Genomic DNA, 19456 nt, shown 5'->3' on the forward strand with positions numbered 1-19456 from the left:
AATAAAAAGATCGAATAAATATAATAAAAAAATATTTAAAATTTTTTAAATAGTGACACTTACGAGAGAAAGTCGACTATTTCGTTGCTCAGAATTGAAAAGATAAAAAAATGGAAACAAGAAAAAAAATTAGAAAAACACTGAGATGGGTTCCAATTTTGTGGGCCACGCGCAAACAGAAACAACTATCCACTTATCCTTACTAAATCCTTTGGCCCAACTACGCCGGCGAACCTTAGGTATTTTTGTCGTTGTCAGATGAATAATGGTGGCCGATGTAATTTTTTCGAAAATATATTTCATATTTTCAATCATCAGTTGGGCATAATTTGGATGCAAACTAGTCTTTGCTGCAGTAGCCCGTACATAGAAATCTTCCAAGGACTGAATTTATTGAGAATTCACATCATGGGATTGTGTTTTCTTCTGAAATGGGGCCGTTGGCAATCATTACCATTCCTAGGCTAGTTCCTTTAAGGCCCACTACTTGTCATTCAAGTGTGAACCTAAGCCTTTAGCATCCACAACAGATTTAACAAATCCTATGTTCATGAGATGACGACCTAATGCTGACATTTCTCCATCTCATATGAAGCAAATTAATGGAACTCATTCAATTAAAGCAAAAAAAAAAAAAAAAGCAAAAGGGGATAAACATTTGTCTTTTGTGGCAAATTAAAATAATAACTATATCAAAAGAATAATAAAGAAAACCCCTTCCAAAGTACAAATTCCATATGAGAAAAGAGATAGAATGGCTAATTTGACAATTGGGTCAGGGCAATTAAGCCTTAATCCCATCTCTATTTCATCTGTGAAGGCAAGAATCTTTTTCCACTTATAAGCTATATTAATTAAGAATTATATCAACACTAGTCATCTCAACATCAACTGATCCAAACCCTTATGATTTCGTGTAGGGAAGGAACGAAATTTGCAAGTTCACCCGAATAATCAAATAAATGTAGCTTGCCTCCAGCAGCATACTGTATTCCAAACACTCGTTTAGCAAAGCCTGTGTGAGCATCAAATCATAGAAAAGGTTCACATGCCATTAGGAACGCGCAAAGGAATTGATAGTGGGAAGAGAAAGCATACATGATTCTCAGTCTCGTCGGCTTTTTTCCAAATTCGCAGGCCAGCCCCATGAGTAAATAAGCAGCACTTTGCCGGTCTGCTAAGCGTCAACATAATTATACAAGCTCAATTTTTTGCCTTGCGAGCAAGAAAACGTTCCCTAGCTGCCTGAATTTTACTCTCACGCTCTTGAGGAACTGTAACAACTTCAGCTTCCCTTTTTGGCAACTCTGACATGCTTCCCTCAGTTCCCTCTTCTACCTGACCCAATCCACCACCACTTCATGCAAAAAGAAAAGGGTTAAGCTCGAATACATTAAATCTTAAATTAGAGAACAGAACCATACTCTCCATAGAACTGCCGAAATCTTATTTACCTTAATTTACTGACATTAAGTTTCTCAAGCTTATCTAAAATCGGCATAACCCATTGCCTCTCTACAGCACACACATTGCGCATGTATGGGCGTGAGGTAGAAATAAGTTCGTGGTAGACAACATAACTTCCATATAATCCATCGTCATCTGGCTGTAGCACAGAGGAAGGATGCACCTAACATCAACAGAAATTGTTTTTAGGGATATTTCGTACATCAATAGACTAGAAAGATCAAGAATCAGCAAAGGATGGTTTGGAATTTAATGCTCGATGCTATTGCTTTTCATAAACTAAACCAGATAAACTATCACAATCTCTGTTCTGACTATGTATGTGATGTCTTAAAACTCAATCTTTTACCAAGGAATTGTAGCAACCTAATTTACATAATGCTCTCATAGGCTGAAATTTAATAAATGAAAGCAACAAAATACCACAGACTAAACTGCTAGATACCTGCACTAGTTGGGACTTAAAACCCAGCGTTCGATAGCCATTATGATGCCTCATCCGCTCAGCAAGCTGACTTGCATAGCCTATGCACAAAGCCTTCCTCAAATTCCTATAATTCTGGTGTCCTTTCCGACTTTGATTAGCTTGCACATCTGATGACCCTGCTTTTCAGATCAAATATAAATCATTAATGCAATAAAGAAACTTCAAAGAAGAAGAAAAATGGCAAAGACTATGATATTGGAAGACTGGGTTATTAACTGCCAGATTTCTAAAGAAAGAGAGGTTGCAATGCATTTCCCTGTTTCCAAACCTACACATGCATTCCAGTTATTACTGCCACATAAAATGCAAGTGATGAGCAGGAAGTTTCGTCGAATGTTTATCTATGATCTAAATTGAGAAGCTAAGGCTACAATGGTCCAAACTGTTATTTCAAGTAAGAATTATTTTCCTGGAAAGCAGATTTATGCTGCATAAGGGCAAAGACACCAAACACGTACTTCTTGTGAATACATGAGTTATAAATATGCAAAGTAAAGCCAAGTCAAATTAACAAAAGCAAAATCTCCAGATATCACCACTAAGGCAAATCAACACTAACCCTTTGCTATCTTCTGCATTATCTGAGATAACTGCTTTCGAACTTCTTTGACAAACAGCATTCCTCGCACCTACGGATAGTAAGGTCCGCGCATGTTATTAATCTTTAGCATGAGAACTGGGTATGCACACACATCGGGTACTTGATGCAGATTTCTATTATTGTTTAATGAAAAGCAACTAATGCCTCCATCACATACATGGAAAAAGTCAAAGAAGTAGGCCAAATTTATTGCAATAACATAAAAGTATTTAGTGACATTACAGAGTTTAGCATAAAATAATCCAAATGGCTTGCCTAATGTCTTACACTTTCTAAAAACATGCTTTCTTGCTTTCCAAAGAAAAAATACATGCTTTCTCAATTAAAAGATAGGAAGGATACCTGCAAGTCATAATATTTGCACCAGCCAATATCATAGTCATTTTCATCCCAGCATTCAAAGATCTGTAACAACTGAATGTGATCACCAAAACCAGAACCGTCAGGAAGGTCCAAAGGAGGGTGTTTCCTTTTCTTTTCATTACTCTTGCTGCAGGTAGAGAAAATTATGTTATTTATTGTTACAAACCATCACTAACCATTCAGTAGTGAATAAAACAACTTCACAAATATAGAAATATAGACTTCATTTCCATAGATGGAATTTTAATATAATTAGCCCCCAACCTTCCCATCCCCCAAAAAATCAAGTCTGTCCCCCACATAATAAAGTAAAACAATTTCACTCTCCTTTTCGGTCAATCAAATGAGCCTTAGAGAAAACTTGAAGAACATGAGGATATTAGACCAAACGCATAAAGAGCCTTAGAGTATAAGATTTAGTGGAAAACATCTAAAAGGTTTTTGTTTTCACCAAATAAGGTATTACATCTGCATGCAGCAGGAACTACAAACTATAATCTGCATAATTTAAAAAGAATATAAGTTCAACAAGTTGCTCATAAAATTAAAGATAACAGGAAAAGCTATAGACAACAACCCCATAATGGACAATCTCATAAAGACTTCCATGATTTAACCTTCGATTGGGAAGCAAATTTGTTTCTGCTGATAACATTGCAGCAACGGTCAGAGCCTGGGACAAGCAACCATATTCATTTGCCTCAATTAAGGTTCTTGAAAGTGAGGGTTCCAATGGGAGCTCTGCATGCAAATACAAAGTTTTGCAGTGAGCTCATCTGCAAAGTGGTACAGTTTATGACAAAAACGATCCACTAATAATATTATATGTACATAAGTCAATGCCGTTATTAATACCAGAAAGAGTGGCAATTTAATTCCAAGACAAGTAGTAATTAATTAATAAATAAAATTTCTTTAAATTACAATAGACAGTAACTCACATGCATTCCAGTTCTACATGTGAGTTAAATAACAATCTATGAAGGTAGTCATTCTGAGTTTGGTTTCACAGAAAGGGGTGCTAATTGGTCATCAGGAACACCACATTATACATGCATTTATCAACTAACAGCAACACACCTTTGTTCGCATGGTAATAGTTGGTAAGCAAAATAAATCCTTACCAGCCATTGTTCGCCCAACACTTGTGATTGATCCATTTTCATCAATAGCATCAATCAGATATAGTTGCTTTAAAGCATCTTCTAATGACTCAGCTGCAATTAAACCAATCAAATTTAATTGATATCCAAAAGTAAACATTTAGCAGAAACTGCAAAATACAGAGGTAGAACGAAAATTTTAAAACAGTGACAACTCAAATGCATGTTCTTTCTTTCTGCCCAAACAACAAATGAACACAAAAAGAATGCATTCTTACTAGAAGGCGGATCGAGAAAATCAAACTTTAGAATATCGATATCAGGGAGATCCAATGACTTTAGATAAAGAACAGTGCCAGCAAGAGAAGATCGCTGTATTTCAGGAACTGTTACATCAAGGAATTCATCATTGTAAACCCTGGATGGGTATAACCGGTAGCACTTCCCAGGACGTGTTCTTCCAGCTCGTCCAGCACGTTGATTAGCTTGTACCCTCCAATCATACAAACAAAAGATGACGTCAAAAAGAAAGAAGGGAAAGAAATAAGAAATCATTCGCAAGAATACTACTAATTGAACACTCAAGTGACAAAAGAAAGACAAGAACATATAAGTTGTTGATGCAAAATCGTGCATATTACGAAAACTGAATTTACAAACAAATAATGACCAGAAAAGAATCACAACTGTAAGTTGTGTGACTAGTAACACATGAATATGCTGCAAAAGAAACAATAAGTCATCTACTTACTTGCTAACTTGAACAACATCAAGGGAATACATTCCAGTTGCTGGGTTGTATTGCCGTTGCTTTACATAACCAGAATCAATAACATACCTATCAATATGCAGATAATTAATGAAGAGAGAACGCCAATCAAATCAAAGTATCAATTCATTTGATCTTATTAACTGAGACCATGCATAAAAGCAGATGGCAGACTTATACACACAATACAATGTATCATAATAATATAGTCATTATTGGACTATATATAAGTTTTAACATAGACCAGGAACCTCAGGACCAAATAGCAGCTCCGTCCATAGGTTGAAAACTTTATGCTGATAAAATTAAGAATCAAAAAGGAAGCAAGATAGTAAACCAAAAAATAAAATTGTGTTCTAATTAAGAAGAAGAAGAAGAAGAAACACTCTTCCATTTGATATGTTTGATCATGCACTTATTACATTACATATATGAAACAAAAGTCTTCCACTAGATATTCACTAAATCGTACAAGATTATTCATATATAGAGAACAAGGATAGCATTGCTTCTTAGATTCTATTTGGCCATTTAGTTAATTCTTTATTTTTATTTCAAAACCTATATAATCATGGTATTGTAGCAATTACTTTGCAGAGATCAGAAATATTCACATAATATGTTAAAAAATTAGGAGCTTTTGTACACATTAGTAGCACTCATAAAATTCATTGCCCACGCTAGCTTCTATTCAGAAGGTAAAAAAAAAAAGAAAAGCAAGGCTGACAACAACCTGAACCTAAAGCTCTTGCCTTTTGTGTTAAGCCCTCCATCTCCATAGAAGAATCATTCAACAGTGATGCAACAGATAAAAGTTTCACTGATGCTGGAAATGATTCTATGAAAATTTCATCACCATATAGCCACCTCATCAGTGCCAGCTCTGATATGTTTAACAGGTTGATATTGAAAACTTCTAAAATTCTCTACACCCAAGTAGAAATCAGTTTAAGCAAATTTTGACCCTAATCAAGCCTATTAAATGTAAAAAGAAAATTAATTAGGGTAGAAACAATTAATTTTGGCAAGGAGAGAGGCCACATCATGGAAATTTATATTAACAAACAAAGACAAGCAACATTTTACAAATATCGAGTTTGCTTACACAACACCATCAACTGTCAAAGAAGTTTCAGCTATGTTTGTGGCAACAATAAAACGCCTACAGTTTGGAGGTGGAGGACTGAATACACGCACCTGTTGTGTCATAGCAAACACAAAAATGTCAACCACAAAATTATGCAAATTCAAAACTACTACTATCTGCATCTCAAGACCAACTAGCTTCAATTAATTTCATTTCCAATGGTGCAAAGAAGGCACAATCATGCCAATATTGTTGATAAGATTTGAGGAAACACTGTCCTGGTAGAGAAAAAGAATAGCTGAGACAGAAAGCATACCTGCATTTCAGGTGGCAAGGAACCATGGAGAGGAAGGATTATGGCATCCATGCAGGACCCTTCCTCTAGACTTCGAACTTTATCCTCCAGCTTCAATACCAACTTCTCTATATCATCCTATAAATGACCACTCAACTTTAATAAGCAATAGAATAATTGTAAAAGAAACATCAAAATCATCAATGAATCAATGGTATAAGCAAGCAGAAGTTACAAGTTAAACCAGCACCCAATACCACCCTAAGATGGAAGAGAGAGAAAGCTTGCCTGTCCAGTCATGAAAATTAAGACATCACCCTCTGGTTCCCGAACATGTATATCTGCGAGAACCAATTAATTAGTAAGACATTATCAGAGCAAATATGATGGCTGGGAATATTTCAGAAACCTAAAATTTTCCCTGCAAATCAAGGTTAAGTTTTAGTCAATATCCACTGTGGCTTAACAGCTAGGAACACCCTAGTCACACAACTTGGCCACTCTGATAATACTACTAATCAATATATGCTTAGTGAAGGAATAAGAGTCACCATAGGAGAACAGAGTCTTATTTCTTTCTGCATTAACCATGTAAATAGAGCTGATCTAGATGCAAAAAACAAAGGCGTAAGCCTAAACAACAAGAAATGGCTACCATATATGCAGAATAAAAAGCTTGAAACACAGAATATGTAGTCAATGAAAATTTCCCATCATACCAAGAGCTGTTTTTAATGAAGACTCAACATAGCTTGTAGGGCGTTCCTTGCTGTAGAATATTTCGACAGGAAACAATTTTCCAGGGACAGTCAATAAGGGACAATCTGAAAAGAACTTAGACACTTTTTCACCATCAAGGGTTGCTGATGTGATCAGAACTTTTAAATTGGAGGCACGACTTCCAACCAAGCGTTTCATCAACCCCAGCAAAATATCCCTAAGAAATGAACTATTGGATTACCTTAGCATAATCCAAATGAAACTGATACAAACAAAGCATACAAAAAAGAAACTACATAGAAGGTAAACCTTACGTGTTCAGACTTCTCTCATGAGCTTCATCCAAAATAATAACAGAATACTGATTCAGTTCAGGATTTGACAGACTTTCACGAAGGAGCACTCCATCAGTAAGGTATCTATGCAGTTTTCATAACCCTATAGTTAACAAACCAATAGACTCGGCAATTCACAACAACAATACTAATAACACTGAAACCGAAAATTGGACTAATTAAGCTAAAGTTGATTACTTGATTTGCGTTCTTTCCGAAGTCCTATCCTCAAACCGGATGGCGTAACCTACTTCTTCCCCAAGCCTAACACCAAGCTCCTGCGCAACTCGCCTACACGCATAAAAAAATCAGAAGAAAAAAATTGATTCAAACAGTTTCCTTCAACAATTAAGCGACGTAGGATTAGCAAACAGTTACGTAGTTTTGAATTCCTAAAGCATTTCATTTCCCTTTTTTTCCCTTACTGCAAATTGAAATTAACTAGAAGAAGAAGAAGAGAGTCTGCTTTGAAAAAGTACCTGGAAACGGAGACGGCGGCGACGCGGCGGGGCTGAGTGACGGCGACGATTCCGGAATCGGTGTAGCCTTTTCGGTGAAGCATCTGAGAGAGCTGAGTGCTCTTTCCGGAACCGGTCTCTCCTATTATAACCACCACTGGATTCTGTTCCACTGTTTCAATGATTTTCTTTTCGAATTGCACGATCGGAAGATTCGCCATTGATTAGATACAAGCAATTCTTTTCCAATTTGATCGAAGTTTTAGGGTTTTAGGAATTTATTTTTTTTCGAGCGGTTTCTGCATATTTGAATTGGAGATTTCTGAGTGGGGTAGAAAGTTGAAAAGGAAGTGGCAATGTTAACGAATAACGACTTAACGTTGCCCTATGCTTTTGTTAATTGCGTTTGTTACCCTAATTTTATATCATATTTAAAAAAAACGCTATTTTCTTTTGATTTAATGTCTATTTGCCCTTCTTCTGCTCTGCAGGTTATCGGATTGTTTTAAATTTAACTTTTAAATAAGATGGTCTCCTTAAACCCAAGCTATTATTACCTTCTTTGTTATAAATAGAATAAATAAATATGTTTTAATTACCATAACTTTGTTTCTCATTAAATATTAAATTTTTAGACGGATAGCTTGTAGGTAACGAACCATGCATTAGACCTTGTCTGTCTTTTTTTTTCTTTTGCCTCTGGCTCGTTGATCTAAAACATTAAAATTGCAATCAGAGAAAGAAAAATAAAAGCTTCACATCTACAATGACAACTGGTGTGAGCAAATTACACTATTTTTGCTCGCAAAAAATGGCTTCCCTTGTCACAAGTCTAATCCCTCGTACCCACAATTGAGCCATTTCAACCCCACCATCACACACGAAATGCACCTCCTTGTTCTTTGTAGTCAACACATGGAACATTCCTGGTTCTTCCACATCAAACTTCCTCCTGCGGTTCCATCGAAACTTTTCACTAGGACCAACCTCAGCTCCTTTGCAGATCACGTTTCTCCTACTCGACTTGCCCCAACGCAGAACACCAGCAGACTCCATCATCCTCAGCACTTTACTATGGGGTGATCCTTTGCCGCACCTCGTGTGCTTCTTCATTCGGCTTCCATCTACCACCAGAGCTCGAGCGAGCTCATTAAGAATTACATTCTCTGCATCGTTTTCGTAAGCTTTTTTCCTTGCAAGCGAAAGAGCTGTTTCATGCCTTGCGTTTTCGATGTCACATTTTGCCCCGCAAGAAATTAGAAGTTCGCACACTCCACCATAGCCTCCCCTTGCTGCTAGCATTAAAGGGGTGTATCCATCAGCATCAAAGGCATTAACATCGCAACCTCTACTAGTTAAGGTGTGAACCATATTTAAGTCTCCACGGTTTGCTGCACGATGTAGAGCATAAAACCCGATGGGACCATTGGCCTCTTCAAGTGCAAACTCCAGCATTAACTGGTCGAATACATCACCGTTCTGGTTTAACTCTAACAAACTGATGGCAGTGTCACCGTATTTGTTAGACAAGTTTACATTAGCACCAGCAGATAAAAGTAATCTGAAAATTTCCACATGGCCACCTGATGCAGCCATCATCACAGCTGAATATCCATCGTCATCTTGTTCATTAAGGTTAATATCTGTGCGCTTAAGGAGTTTTTTCAAGGCCTCAATCTCATTTGCTTGAATAGTGAACATCAAAGGAGAAAATACTGAGGGATTGCTTGATTGAGGTGTCTTCCCTGCTTGAATCACATCCACAACTGCTTGGTGGAAGCCATGAGTCCACCTGGTTAACCCTGCAATGGAGCTTGCACTTTGGCCAGCAGAGTTTACCAATCCAAAGTCAGCCCCAGCTGACGCCAGTACTTTAAGGCAGTCTTCACGTTTGTATCTAGCGCAAATCATAAGTGCAGAATCTCCAAAAGCTGTTCGGGAATTGATATCACAGCCAGGTACAATCAGGCATTGAAGAACTTTAGCAAATCCCAGTTTTGCAGCCAAATGAATAGGGCGTAGCTCTGTTCTTGAAGTTGTTTTAATTGGAAAATCAACATCAGCACCGCAGTTCAGAAGCACTTCAACTGCTAGTGCATTGTTACATAAGATGGCATGGTGGATTAGGGTCCTGCCATAGTGAAGGGTGTTTGGGGAGAGGTGTCTAAGGAGCATGCGCAAGATGGCACCACTGGCTTCAAAGTACTCCACAGCGCACCAGGTGATGGAATAAGCCTCAGCTAGTCCTGCACCGACCCTAATTTCCTCCCCTGTATCGATATCCCAGGACCAAGCTCCCAGTCTCACCTTTAGGTCCACCTTGATGCCAGCCTGTTTAACAGTTCCAATAATGCCATGTGACAAATTGACAATATTCTACACAAAACTAAACAAGAAACAATTGATTCTGAACCCTAAGGAACCTATGTCTTACTTGTTGAATTAACACCCTGTTTACATGGGAATTAAACTCGCTATATGTGCATTCAACAATGCATATTTTGACATACGCAACTACTTCAATGCCGGAGAGCTATAATGACAGTGTGATGCCACTGATATTCAATACATGAAGTATTGAATTATATGAGCACAAATAATCCAGGGGGAAAAGTGTTCTCCCTCGTGTGCTTTATAAGGAAGCGCATAAAGTAACTTGTGTCTGTCATAGCAAGACCGGCTGTCCAACTCCTTGGACATAGTTTCCTCTTTCCTAAAGATTCCTGTTTCACTAGTTTGTTCAAAATCATATAGGAGTACAATTATGGATCCATGAATCTTCATTGACTGTGTGACAAGGTGCCTACCTGCAAAAGTAATCTGACAACAGAGGTCTGTCTACTAACAACTGCAGCAGCTAGTGCATTACAGTCAATATTGGCGTGTAGAGAAGGCTTGGAAGATCGAAGAAGCACCCTATCAGTTGCATTGGCATCGACTCCGAACTGTCACCAATAAGAGCACAAACGTCGTAAAGACAACCTCAATTTAAGATTTAGATGATCAATTTCCAGAGCTGATTTATTTAGGGAAAATCAAACTTAACACTATTGTGATCACATGACAGTGTTTTACAATGGAAAAAACTTGAGAAATTCCGTCATATCAAGAACTCTTTTATCATATAGTATAAAAAAATTAAGCATTCTAGCAAAATGATGATGGTTATCAAATTTCCAACATCACTACTTGTAATAAAATGGGACTGGGCTCCCCCTCCATTAATTTTAACGATACTTTTAATCACCATTCACATGTACAACATCCATTAGTCATTCATTATGAAAATCATATCTATGAATGATAATTAAAGGTGTATTCAAAAGTACTCCTACTAATTAGCTCTATTCAGGTAGTTTGATGAGTAAACATGTAAGCATTTGCAACAGAATTTCACCTTGATAAGCGTGTCAACAACATCAACAAACCCCCTGCAGCAAGCAGAGACAAGAGCTCGTAAGGCAACGTGCGGGCGGATCATGTCAGTCGCCATCAGGCGCTTGGTGTGCCTGGTATACCCCAGGCGGCTTGCCTCCAGCAAAGCCTCCTCGCACGCCTCCTGACACGCGCCAGCATTGAGGAGCACCTCCAATATCTCCATATGACCCTCCCTGACCGTTGCCGTGGTTGCATAGCCTCGAAACAGTTCGTGGTTCACGTTGGCTCCTAGGCTCTGCCAAATAAACATACCGAACTTCAGTTCAACAGTTGAAATAAAATTAAAAAACAAAAATGGCTTTGCTTTAATTTTTTCTTTTTCCTTTTCTATATAAGTATAAATCTACTACTAACTGTTTTACCAACAATTTCTTCACGAGAGACAGGTTTCCGACATGAGCAGCGAGAAACAAGGCAGTAACTTCGGTCTTAAATTCCTCGTAATCGACAAGAACTTCGTGCGCTGCCTCTTCATGCAACAAAATCTCGGTCTTCTTCGCCTTCAAGTTCACTGTTCCAGTGAAGTTTACTTCCACGAAAGGATCAGCTAAACACTCAGACGCCAACTTCACATCATTTTCATGAAACGCATCGACGAGTCTCTGAGAAACCTCCTGTTCGTAACTGACCAGGAACACCGGTTTCCGGACAATGAATCCGCCGCCAGAACTGCCGTGCACTATCATTTTTATTTCAACCCGGTAAAAAGTTTCCGGTTATTTTTTCCCCACACAGCAGTGTTGAGAACTCTGCCTAGTGCTTTTTATTTGCCCATATAATCTGGGCCGTAATTAGCGTCTAAAAGAAGAAGAAACTTGGGTTTGTTGTTGAACCTTACAGGGTACGATGTGATTTTACCGCGACCACTTGCAAAAGTTTCGTTAAGCTCAAGCTTCCTCTCGTTTGTTGAACCAAATGCGATCCTTTCGAGAATCATTTGTTTATTTCCATATTAACCGAAACAGTTGGCCTAATACAAAGCTCATTTTCACTGCTTTGATTTAAATTTTAAATGCTAATTAACAAGTTAAACTAGTCTTATCTTGTCGCGGGCAAAGATGTTTCCTTGCATCATTGTGTGTCAGCCGGATTTGGCCTGCTTGAAAATGACTCCGTTTGAAGCTCGAGGTATTTTATTACAAAAACGATAAGAATAACAAAATTCACTGTAATTTGTAAATCAGATCCTATGCTCTTGTCATATTGACCACCAGGTTCAAATATGAAGATCAAAGACAATCAGACGGTGGAAAATCGAAAAATGTTTTCTATTTAATTCCGTGGCTATTGTGATATGTCATTTTAATAATAATAAATAATTTTTGAATTTGAGGTGAATTTGATTCCTACTCTTCATTTATAATTCAATTACAAATACATAGCAAATTCCAAAACTAAATGAATTTTTAAAGCATCCAATCCAATTCAGTTTGAGTTTGGAGGCTTATTAAGCAGTCTTCTTTGAGTATAGGCTTGGGCAATGTTTTTTCCGATTCAAATTCATCCTAAATGGACTTAAATATTAGTCATAGATATCAAAATTCCCCTGAAAAGCACCGGGAGGAGGTATTAAGTTATTGAATTTATCACTTTCAATGAAAACTCTAAGCTTTACTTAGATCATTATAGTGGATAACTTTTGATTTTCGAAACAGAATTAAATTTCAAGAGTATAATTACATGCTAGGAAAATACTAACCCTCTCATAATGTCTGTTCAAAAATTAATACGGATTACTCATGTGTTGTTCAAATAAAATGAACTATCTACATTTATAATAACAAAATTAATATAATTATTTTATTATTTTAATATTAAAAGTTAAAAGGCTTATGATGAATTCATTTGAACATACGCTTAATATTCAAATCAAAGACTTCAATTTGGACATTTTAAGTTTGAATCATGAGGGGAGATCTAGAGCACATACTTTCTAAAGTAATTAGACAAATTACTGATTTTTGAAGTCATAAAGAGGGGATTTAAAATTGGAAAATTGTCTTCAAGAAAAGTTTGGTTGCAATTTTTCATTTTTCTTCTTCAAGTAGGCCACTCATTATGTACTAATTAAGTTCAATAAAAAAAAAGGTCGACTAAATACTACTAAATTATATTTATATAATCACCATTCACGACATGAGAATCACTAGTATTATTTTTAAGAAATGTTGGTATTATTTTCAAGATAATCAGGATGATCTATTACCACACTATGAGATCACTAAAGTGATTTTGATTATTAGTGATTTTTACTGTAATACCAAAAATCACCAGAATATTAAATCGCGGTATTTAGATTGCATAGAAAAGAAAGATCATCAGGTACAAAATATTCAAAATAACTGTATAATTAATAGTAAGATTACTTAAAAAGCTATCAACAAATTCAATTTTTAGTAAATGAGCAATTCATAAATAAGAATCCACTCATCTGCAAGGAATTATTAGGCATAAACTATTTGCTACGGTTACAACTTTTTTTAAACATTTAATCAAAGTTAAGTCAATAATATATATATATATTTTTTGTTAAATCGAGATACGTATTGTGTAAGAAATCTTATTTTTAAATATCGAATATCATATTGTATAAAATACGGTAAAAAAATTTAAAATTAATTATGAATAACATGTATACATGTCAAATAAAAAATTTAAAATATTATATTTATTAATAAGATTGAGAATTGCATGCCATAATTAACAAAAAATGCATTTTTCATGCTAATTTATTAACGACAATAAAAAAAAAAAACATTTGACATGTTGAAGACAAAGGGGTGAAACTGTTTATCTGTTCAGGATTTTTTTTCTGAAATTTAAAATTTAAAGATTTAAACCCGAAACAAGTAATTTTTCACATTTCAATCCAAATGAAAATAAATATAAAAAAGATTTTTTAATTATTATATAAGTTAAAGCCAATATGAACTTGATCAAAGTGTATCGTGCTATATTGTACGATATACATATACCATACGATATGTATTGTGTATCAAATTAAATATTTTTTATATTTAATCAAATACAATATAACATATCAATTTATATTATTTTTTATTAATATAGTATTGTATGATATAATACATATACGATAATTATATTTTTTTGTAATTGAATTTATTAAAAAGTGGAGATTTATATATAAAGAATGAAAATTTAAAGAGAAACATAATGTTTTTCGTGTACTAATACGAGAATAAATCTATTATAAAATGATTTTGAAAATCAAATCTTCTCAATAATAAAACTTTCTCACCCTTTTAACTAAGAGAAAACTCAAGAAGATTGTGATTCAATCACTCTGGGTGATCTAAAATACTACAATATAAGATTATCACCAAACACAGCAATCTATAATTACGGTGAATAAATCACTTTGAATTTTTAAAAACATCAGTATATAAAAAAAAAAAAAACACTACCTTAGGTAAAAGAAAGGTTCATTTGTGAATAATCTTGGGCCTTTTGAACTTTGCAGACTCAAACTAGATTACGAAACTTAGGAAGCCCAAACTATCAGCATTACCCATAAATGCAACAGTAGAAGTGGCCCATTAATCATAGCCGTTGATAGGTGGCTCAAACGACATCCACGCCATCTCTACGTATCATCGAAAACCATCACCAACTTCAGAAAAAATATCAACCGTTAGATCGCCACCGCCCCATCAATCAACCCTTTCCAAAACCAATCTCCATTGCCAGGAAGCATAGGGAATAATTCCTCATCTTCAAATTCCTCTCCCCTTTTCTCCTCCATTGTATCTGGCTTTTGTAGTCAAGCTGAATCGCGAAGCATCAAGGCTCATCCGCGACATTTCATGCTATGGTACGCTCAGTTCCCACCTCTATCACCTCAGAGTTTCTTTCGCTTCACTATTTTTTTTTATATTTTTTAATTTTTTTTTTGTCATTTCTCACTGGCTTAGGGTTTCTCTGATGATTCATATAATTCTTTGATCGTAAAATATTCCTTGCGTTTGGTTTCAGTCCTATAGATCCAATTTATTGACTTTTCACTCCGTCATTTTCTGTGTGGGTGCGATGAAACTAGTGGAAAATGAAGGCAGGGAAAGGAAAATTTCTGTTATGATGGCGCCTGTTACTTTGCTTTTAGTTGCGAGAAACTAGACTTAGTGAAGGTGGATTGTTGCTTTTGGGTTATTCATTTATTTTTAGGCGGTTCTAGATTTTAATAAGTTATCGTTCATTTGAAATTCCTCAGTGAATAAATGCCCATTCCTTAGGTGATTATTAAAAATCAAGAATTTGGTTAATTGCATAATTAAAATTGGATGTGGCTGATATTTTGGCATCAAGGAAGTAATTTCTACATATAATTCTCAGAAAGATGGATTAGTTTTATTCAGATAGAAGTGGACTTTAGATTAGATGGACTGACGAATTTGTAAATAAAACTTGATGGTGTTTTGTTCTTTTCTTCTCTTTCTTTTTGTTGTTGTTGGCTGTAGTGAGTTAACTGGTATTATTGCTACTCATTTCATTTGTTATATGTTAGCACCAAACTGTTGTTATTGCTTGTCATTTTATTTGTTATGATTTGTCAATAAGTAGGCATCCATTGGTACTGTTTTTATAGCCCTTTCCAATGTCAGTTGCATCATGCAAACATGATTGTTGCTTCAAATTTGCTATTATGTTCTTCTCAAGTGTTTTTGGGTTATTGTTAGATATATTTCTAATAATTAGATCATTTCATGGAAGCTAGAAACGGTGATTGGTTTACATCCTACAGTCTTTGGGAATATTACTTTATGAGAGGAAAAAAAAAGGATATTAATAGTTGTTCTGGATTTCTCTGCATAGGCACCCATAAAGGGCATTCTTTCCCTGCAAAGGGCTGCTTTGTTCAGAAATAGCAGTGAGAGGTGGGGTCTAGGCATTAGATCATTTAGTACTCAAGGAGCAACAACTACTGGTGCTCCACAGCCTCCCCCTCCTCCTCCACCACCAGAGAAAACCCATTTTGGTGGTCTAAAAGATGAAGACCGTATTTTCACCAACTTGTATGGGTTGCATGACCCTTTTCTCAAAGGTGCTCAGAAACGTGGTGACTGGCATAGAACCAAGGATTTAGTACTCAAGGGTGCTGATTGGATTGTCAATGAAATGAAGAAGTCTGGACTACGAGGACGTGGTGGTGCTGGATTTCCATCAGGCCTTAAATGGTCTTTCATGCCAAAAGTATCTGATGGCCGTCCTTCTTATCTTGTTGTCAATGCTGATGAAAGTGAACCTGGAACCTGTAAAGACAGGGAAATCATGCGGCATGATCCACACAAATTATTGGAGGGCTGCTTGATTGCTGGGGTAGGGATGAGAGCTACAGCTGCTTATATCTACATAAGGGGTGAATATGTGAATGAACGTAAAAACCTTGAGAGAGCTAGAAAAGAAGCTTATGAAGCTGGACTTTTGGGTAAAAATGCATGTGGTTCTGGTTATGATTTTGATGTTCATATCCATTATGGTGCTGGTGCTTATATTTGTGGTGAAGAAACAGCACTTTTGGAGAGCCTTGAAGGGAAACAAGGGAAACCTAGATTGAAGCCTCCTTTCCCTGCTAATGCCGGATTATATGGCTGTCCCACCACTGTCACAAATGTTGAAACAGTGGCTGTTTCTCCTACAATACTGAGACGTGGTCCAGAGTGGTTTGCCAGTTTTGGGAGGAAGAATAATTCTGGGACAAAATTGTTTTGTATCTCAGGTCATGTAAACAAGCCTTGCACAGTTGAGGAGGAGATGAGTATACCACTTAAGGAGTTGATAGAGAGGCATTGTGGAGGTGTCAGAGGTGGATGGGACAATTTACTTGCAGTAATACCAGGAGGTTCATCGGTTCCACTTTTACCTAAGAACATCTGTGACGATGTTCTGATGGATTATGATGCACTCAAGGCTGTCCAGTCAGGGCTGGGAACTGCTGCTGTGATTGTGATGGACAAATCAACCGATGTTGTAGATGCAATTGCAAGGCTTTCTTACTTCTACAAGCATGAGAGTTGTGGACAGTGCACACCCTGCAGGGAAGGAACTGGATGGCTATGGATGATCATGGAAAGACTGAAAATTGGGAATGCAAAGTTGGAAGAGATTGACATGCTTCAGGAGGTGACCAAGCAGATTGAAGGGCATACAATCTGCGCTTTGGGTGATGCAGCCGCTTGGCCTGTGCAGGGTCTTATAAGGCATTTTAGGCCGGAGCTGGAGAGAAGGATTAGAGAGCATGCAGAAAGGGAGTTGCTGGAGGCTTCTGCTTAATTTCTGCTCAGGTTGCTTCTGGCACCTTTTTGGCTTTAGTTTTGTTGGGGCTTTTTTTCATCTAAAATTTGAAGTACTCTTAACTTGAGTGATTTGGCATTGGCATTTGTTGTTATCAATTTCCATTTTGTTATGTGAAAATGTTCACTTTCTCTTGAATTATGTAATCTGTTGTCCATCTTCTTGGTCTGTCATGCACGATATGCATACTTGCATCACTTACTATATGCAGGCACACATGATTTATTCCATGAGGAAGAAAGAAAAATGGCGTTTGATTTGCAATATGTCTGCAGATGAATGATTGTGAATTAACTTAGTTCTTTAATATCCTTAAGGAATTTATTTTGTTTTCCCCTTTATATTGTCTGGGGACCTTACAGCTAGTTACTTTTTTTCTTTTCGCTTCTAAAAACTGTAAAAAATGTTCCTTTTATTAATCCATTTCTTGTTTTTCTGGTCACTCAACTATGTTTTTGTTAAAAGAATGTGGAAGAAGCAATTTAGAAGAGAGAGTGAAGGAAGGGAGTGTATAATACTCAAATTGTTTTAGTTATTTCAAGGGGAAAATGGCATGTGGAACACACGTTTAATGACGTGGTGCATCCTTGGTCTTACATGCAGAACAATCACCTGTATTCTTGCCCTTTGCATACTCTCAGAGCATTTTCAATCAGTTCCATGGAACCATGCAGTTAGCATCAGAAGTTTAACTAGTTATTTCATGCTATGTAGGGAAATTCCACTGCAAGTGGCCATTCCTGAATAAGATTGAAGTACCCAAAAATTGGAGGATACGTGACTCAGGCATCTGGTGGTCTGTTAGCATTTTGTTTGTTTTCTCCTAAGCTGTATTGACAACATTTCACTGTCTGAGAAAATAATGAATGTCTCTAATGTCTGGGCGGGGATACTTGTGTTTCACAGCATCCACAACTTTTTCTTTTTGGCCCGTTTGAGGAACATTGTTAATGATATCTGTATTCTTTCTGCTTTGACCATATAATGGTATCTATATTTTGCTGTGTTATAGGTGTCATTCATCTGGCAACTAACAATAGGTCAAAAAACATTACCAGGAAATTGAAATAAAAGTTGTGCAGTGCAGATATTCGAAAATGAAATGAAAAGAACTTGCATTGAATAAAAATATGCAGCAGCTGAATAGCTTGGATGGGTTAGGCTTGAGGCTGGACCAAGGTTGAGCTTAACTTGCTTGAGGAAGTTTGGATCTTTGTCCTAAAAAGCTTGAGCTTGTTAACAAGCATGGCCCAAATTCTAGTTCCAGCAACTGAGGTCCTGTTAGACTTTGGGTGATGCGTCAATGAATCTGGAACGTGCATCACTGCTACTTTTATGGTCAGTGAAAATTTTCAACCCTTTTCAGCACATGGGGGGGATCCTTTAACGAGGCGGACAACAACCAGGCTTGATCTACCTAAATATTAAACAGGTGGTTAACGCGGCGATTAGCACAGAAAAACTGTGAAACAGTGTGATGTCTAATTTAATGATCTCATCAGGCATCTTTCATAAATATTAATAGGCGTTTGTAGAAGCTCTCAAAGCAGGAGGCATCTACTCTTACTCATGTACTTCAAAGGCAGCTTAAGCATAAATTCACCCAAGTGATTTGAGGATATATAGAGTAACAGTAGAAGTTAAATTAGGATAAAATTAACCAAAAAACTTAGAAAAAAATGATTAGCAATGAAGTAGTTTGCGTGGTCAAAATGGAAGATGAGAGTAAATATGCTAGGTCTGGCTTTGATTTCGCATCAACTATATTGTAAAAGTTGTCAAGCTGTAGTCAATTCAAAGCATATTGAATATTGATGGCCGAAAGGAAATGTCCTTTTTTGTCTGATAATGAATGTTGTTATCTTTATTGTTTAAAATTTTTGAATTAATTATACAATTAAAAGGTTGAATAGGAAAAATAGTAGTTAGATGACCATATAAAATAGAGTATTTTGAAGATTCCAAATAATCAAGTCAATCATAGAATTAGAATTGTAAGTGATATGGTTTCATAATTAAATAGG

At 36.4% G+C, this 19456-nt stretch overlaps 3 protein-coding genes across 8 annotated transcripts; 1 reads left to right on the forward strand and 2 right to left on the reverse strand.

Moving 5' to 3' along the window:
- Positions 1-762: 762 nt before the first annotated feature.
- Positions 763-8039, reverse strand: LOC18609711 (RNA helicase family protein). 6 transcript variants are annotated; one of them, XR_016024829.1, is made up of 17 exons: positions 7707-8034; positions 7426-7518; positions 7207-7311; positions 6892-7121; positions 6461-6513; positions 6194-6310; positions 5896-5987; positions 4773-4859; positions 4300-4514; positions 4043-4135; positions 3536-3659; positions 2898-3045; positions 2514-2583; positions 1913-2070; positions 1455-1630; positions 1099-1357; positions 763-986 (listed from the first exon to the last, which is right to left on the reverse strand). XR_016024829.1 is itself a non-coding variant. In XM_018116511.2 (16 exons), the coding sequence occupies exons 1-16, from the start codon at positions 7904-7906 to the stop codon at positions 1204-1206; spliced, it is 2103 nt and encodes a 700-aa protein (XP_017972000.1). In that variant the 5' UTR covers positions 7907-8034; the 3' UTR covers positions 763-1203. The 6 variants fall into 6 exon arrangements, 4 of the variants coding, with proteins under 4 accessions (XP_017972000.1, XP_017971999.1, XP_088660202.1 ...); XR_001926833.2 differs by having other exon boundaries at positions 763-1015; XM_018116511.2 differs by having other exon boundaries at positions 763-1357; positions 6892-7109.
- A 290-nt stretch (positions 8040-8329) lies between these two features.
- LOC18609712 (uncharacterized) lies at positions 8330-11867 on the reverse strand. The gene is made up of 4 exons (XM_018114986.2): positions 11486-11867; positions 11083-11358; positions 10493-10630; positions 8330-10016 (listed from the first exon to the last, which is right to left on the reverse strand). The coding sequence occupies exons 1-4, from the start codon at positions 11807-11809 to the stop codon at positions 8478-8480; spliced, it is 2277 nt and encodes a 758-aa protein (XP_017970475.1). The 5' UTR covers positions 11810-11867; the 3' UTR covers positions 8330-8477.
- A 2889-nt stretch (positions 11868-14756) lies between these two features.
- On the forward strand, positions 14757-18441 carry CI51 (51 kDa subunit of complex I). The gene is made up of 4 exons (XM_007044968.3): positions 14757-14819; positions 14881-14955; positions 15954-17422; positions 18147-18441. The coding sequence occupies exons 2-3, from the start codon at positions 14953-14955 to the stop codon at positions 17409-17411; spliced, it is 1461 nt and encodes a 486-aa protein (XP_007045030.1). The 5' UTR covers positions 14757-14819; positions 14881-14952; the 3' UTR covers positions 17412-17422; positions 18147-18441.
- Positions 18442-19456: the final 1015 nt, after the last annotated feature.

The sequence above is a fragment of the Theobroma cacao genome, chromosome 2 (genome assembly GCF_053813885.1).
Source record: "Theobroma cacao isolate CCN51 chromosome 2, ASM5381388v1, whole genome shotgun sequence".
Lineage (NCBI taxonomy): Eukaryota > Viridiplantae > Streptophyta > Magnoliopsida > Malvales > Malvaceae > Theobroma > Theobroma cacao.

What these genes read in the sequence shown, in the direction of transcription:
- LOC18609712 (XM_018114986.2), bottom strand. Translation starts at nt 11,809, where the DNA reads ATGATAGTGCACGGCAGTTCTGGCGGCGGATTCATTGTCCGGAAACCG. An exon ending in CTCTCGTGAAGAAATTGTTG is followed by an intron (nt 11,359 to 11,485) that starts GTAAAACAGTTA and finishes TTTATTTGGCAG; the next exon opens with AGCCTAGGAGCCAACGTGAA. An exon ending in TTGTCAGATTACTTTTGCAG is followed by an intron (nt 10,017 to 10,492) that starts GTAGGCACCTTG and finishes ACTGTTAAACAG; the next exon opens with GCTGGCATCAAGGTGGACCT.
- LOC18609711 (XM_018116510.2), bottom strand. Translation starts at nt 7,906, where the DNA reads ATGGCGAATCTTCCGATCGTGCAATTCGAAAAGAAAATCATTGAAACA. An exon ending in TTGACAGTTGATGGTGTTGT is followed by an intron (nt 4,860 to 5,895) that starts GTAAGCAAACTC and finishes GCATATTGATAG; the next exon opens with GTATGTTATTGATTCTGGTT. An exon ending in CTTAATGTCAGTAAATTAAG is followed by an intron (nt 1,358 to 1,454) that starts GTAAATAAGATT and finishes TTTTGCATGAAG; the next exon opens with TGGTGGTGGATTGGGTCAGG.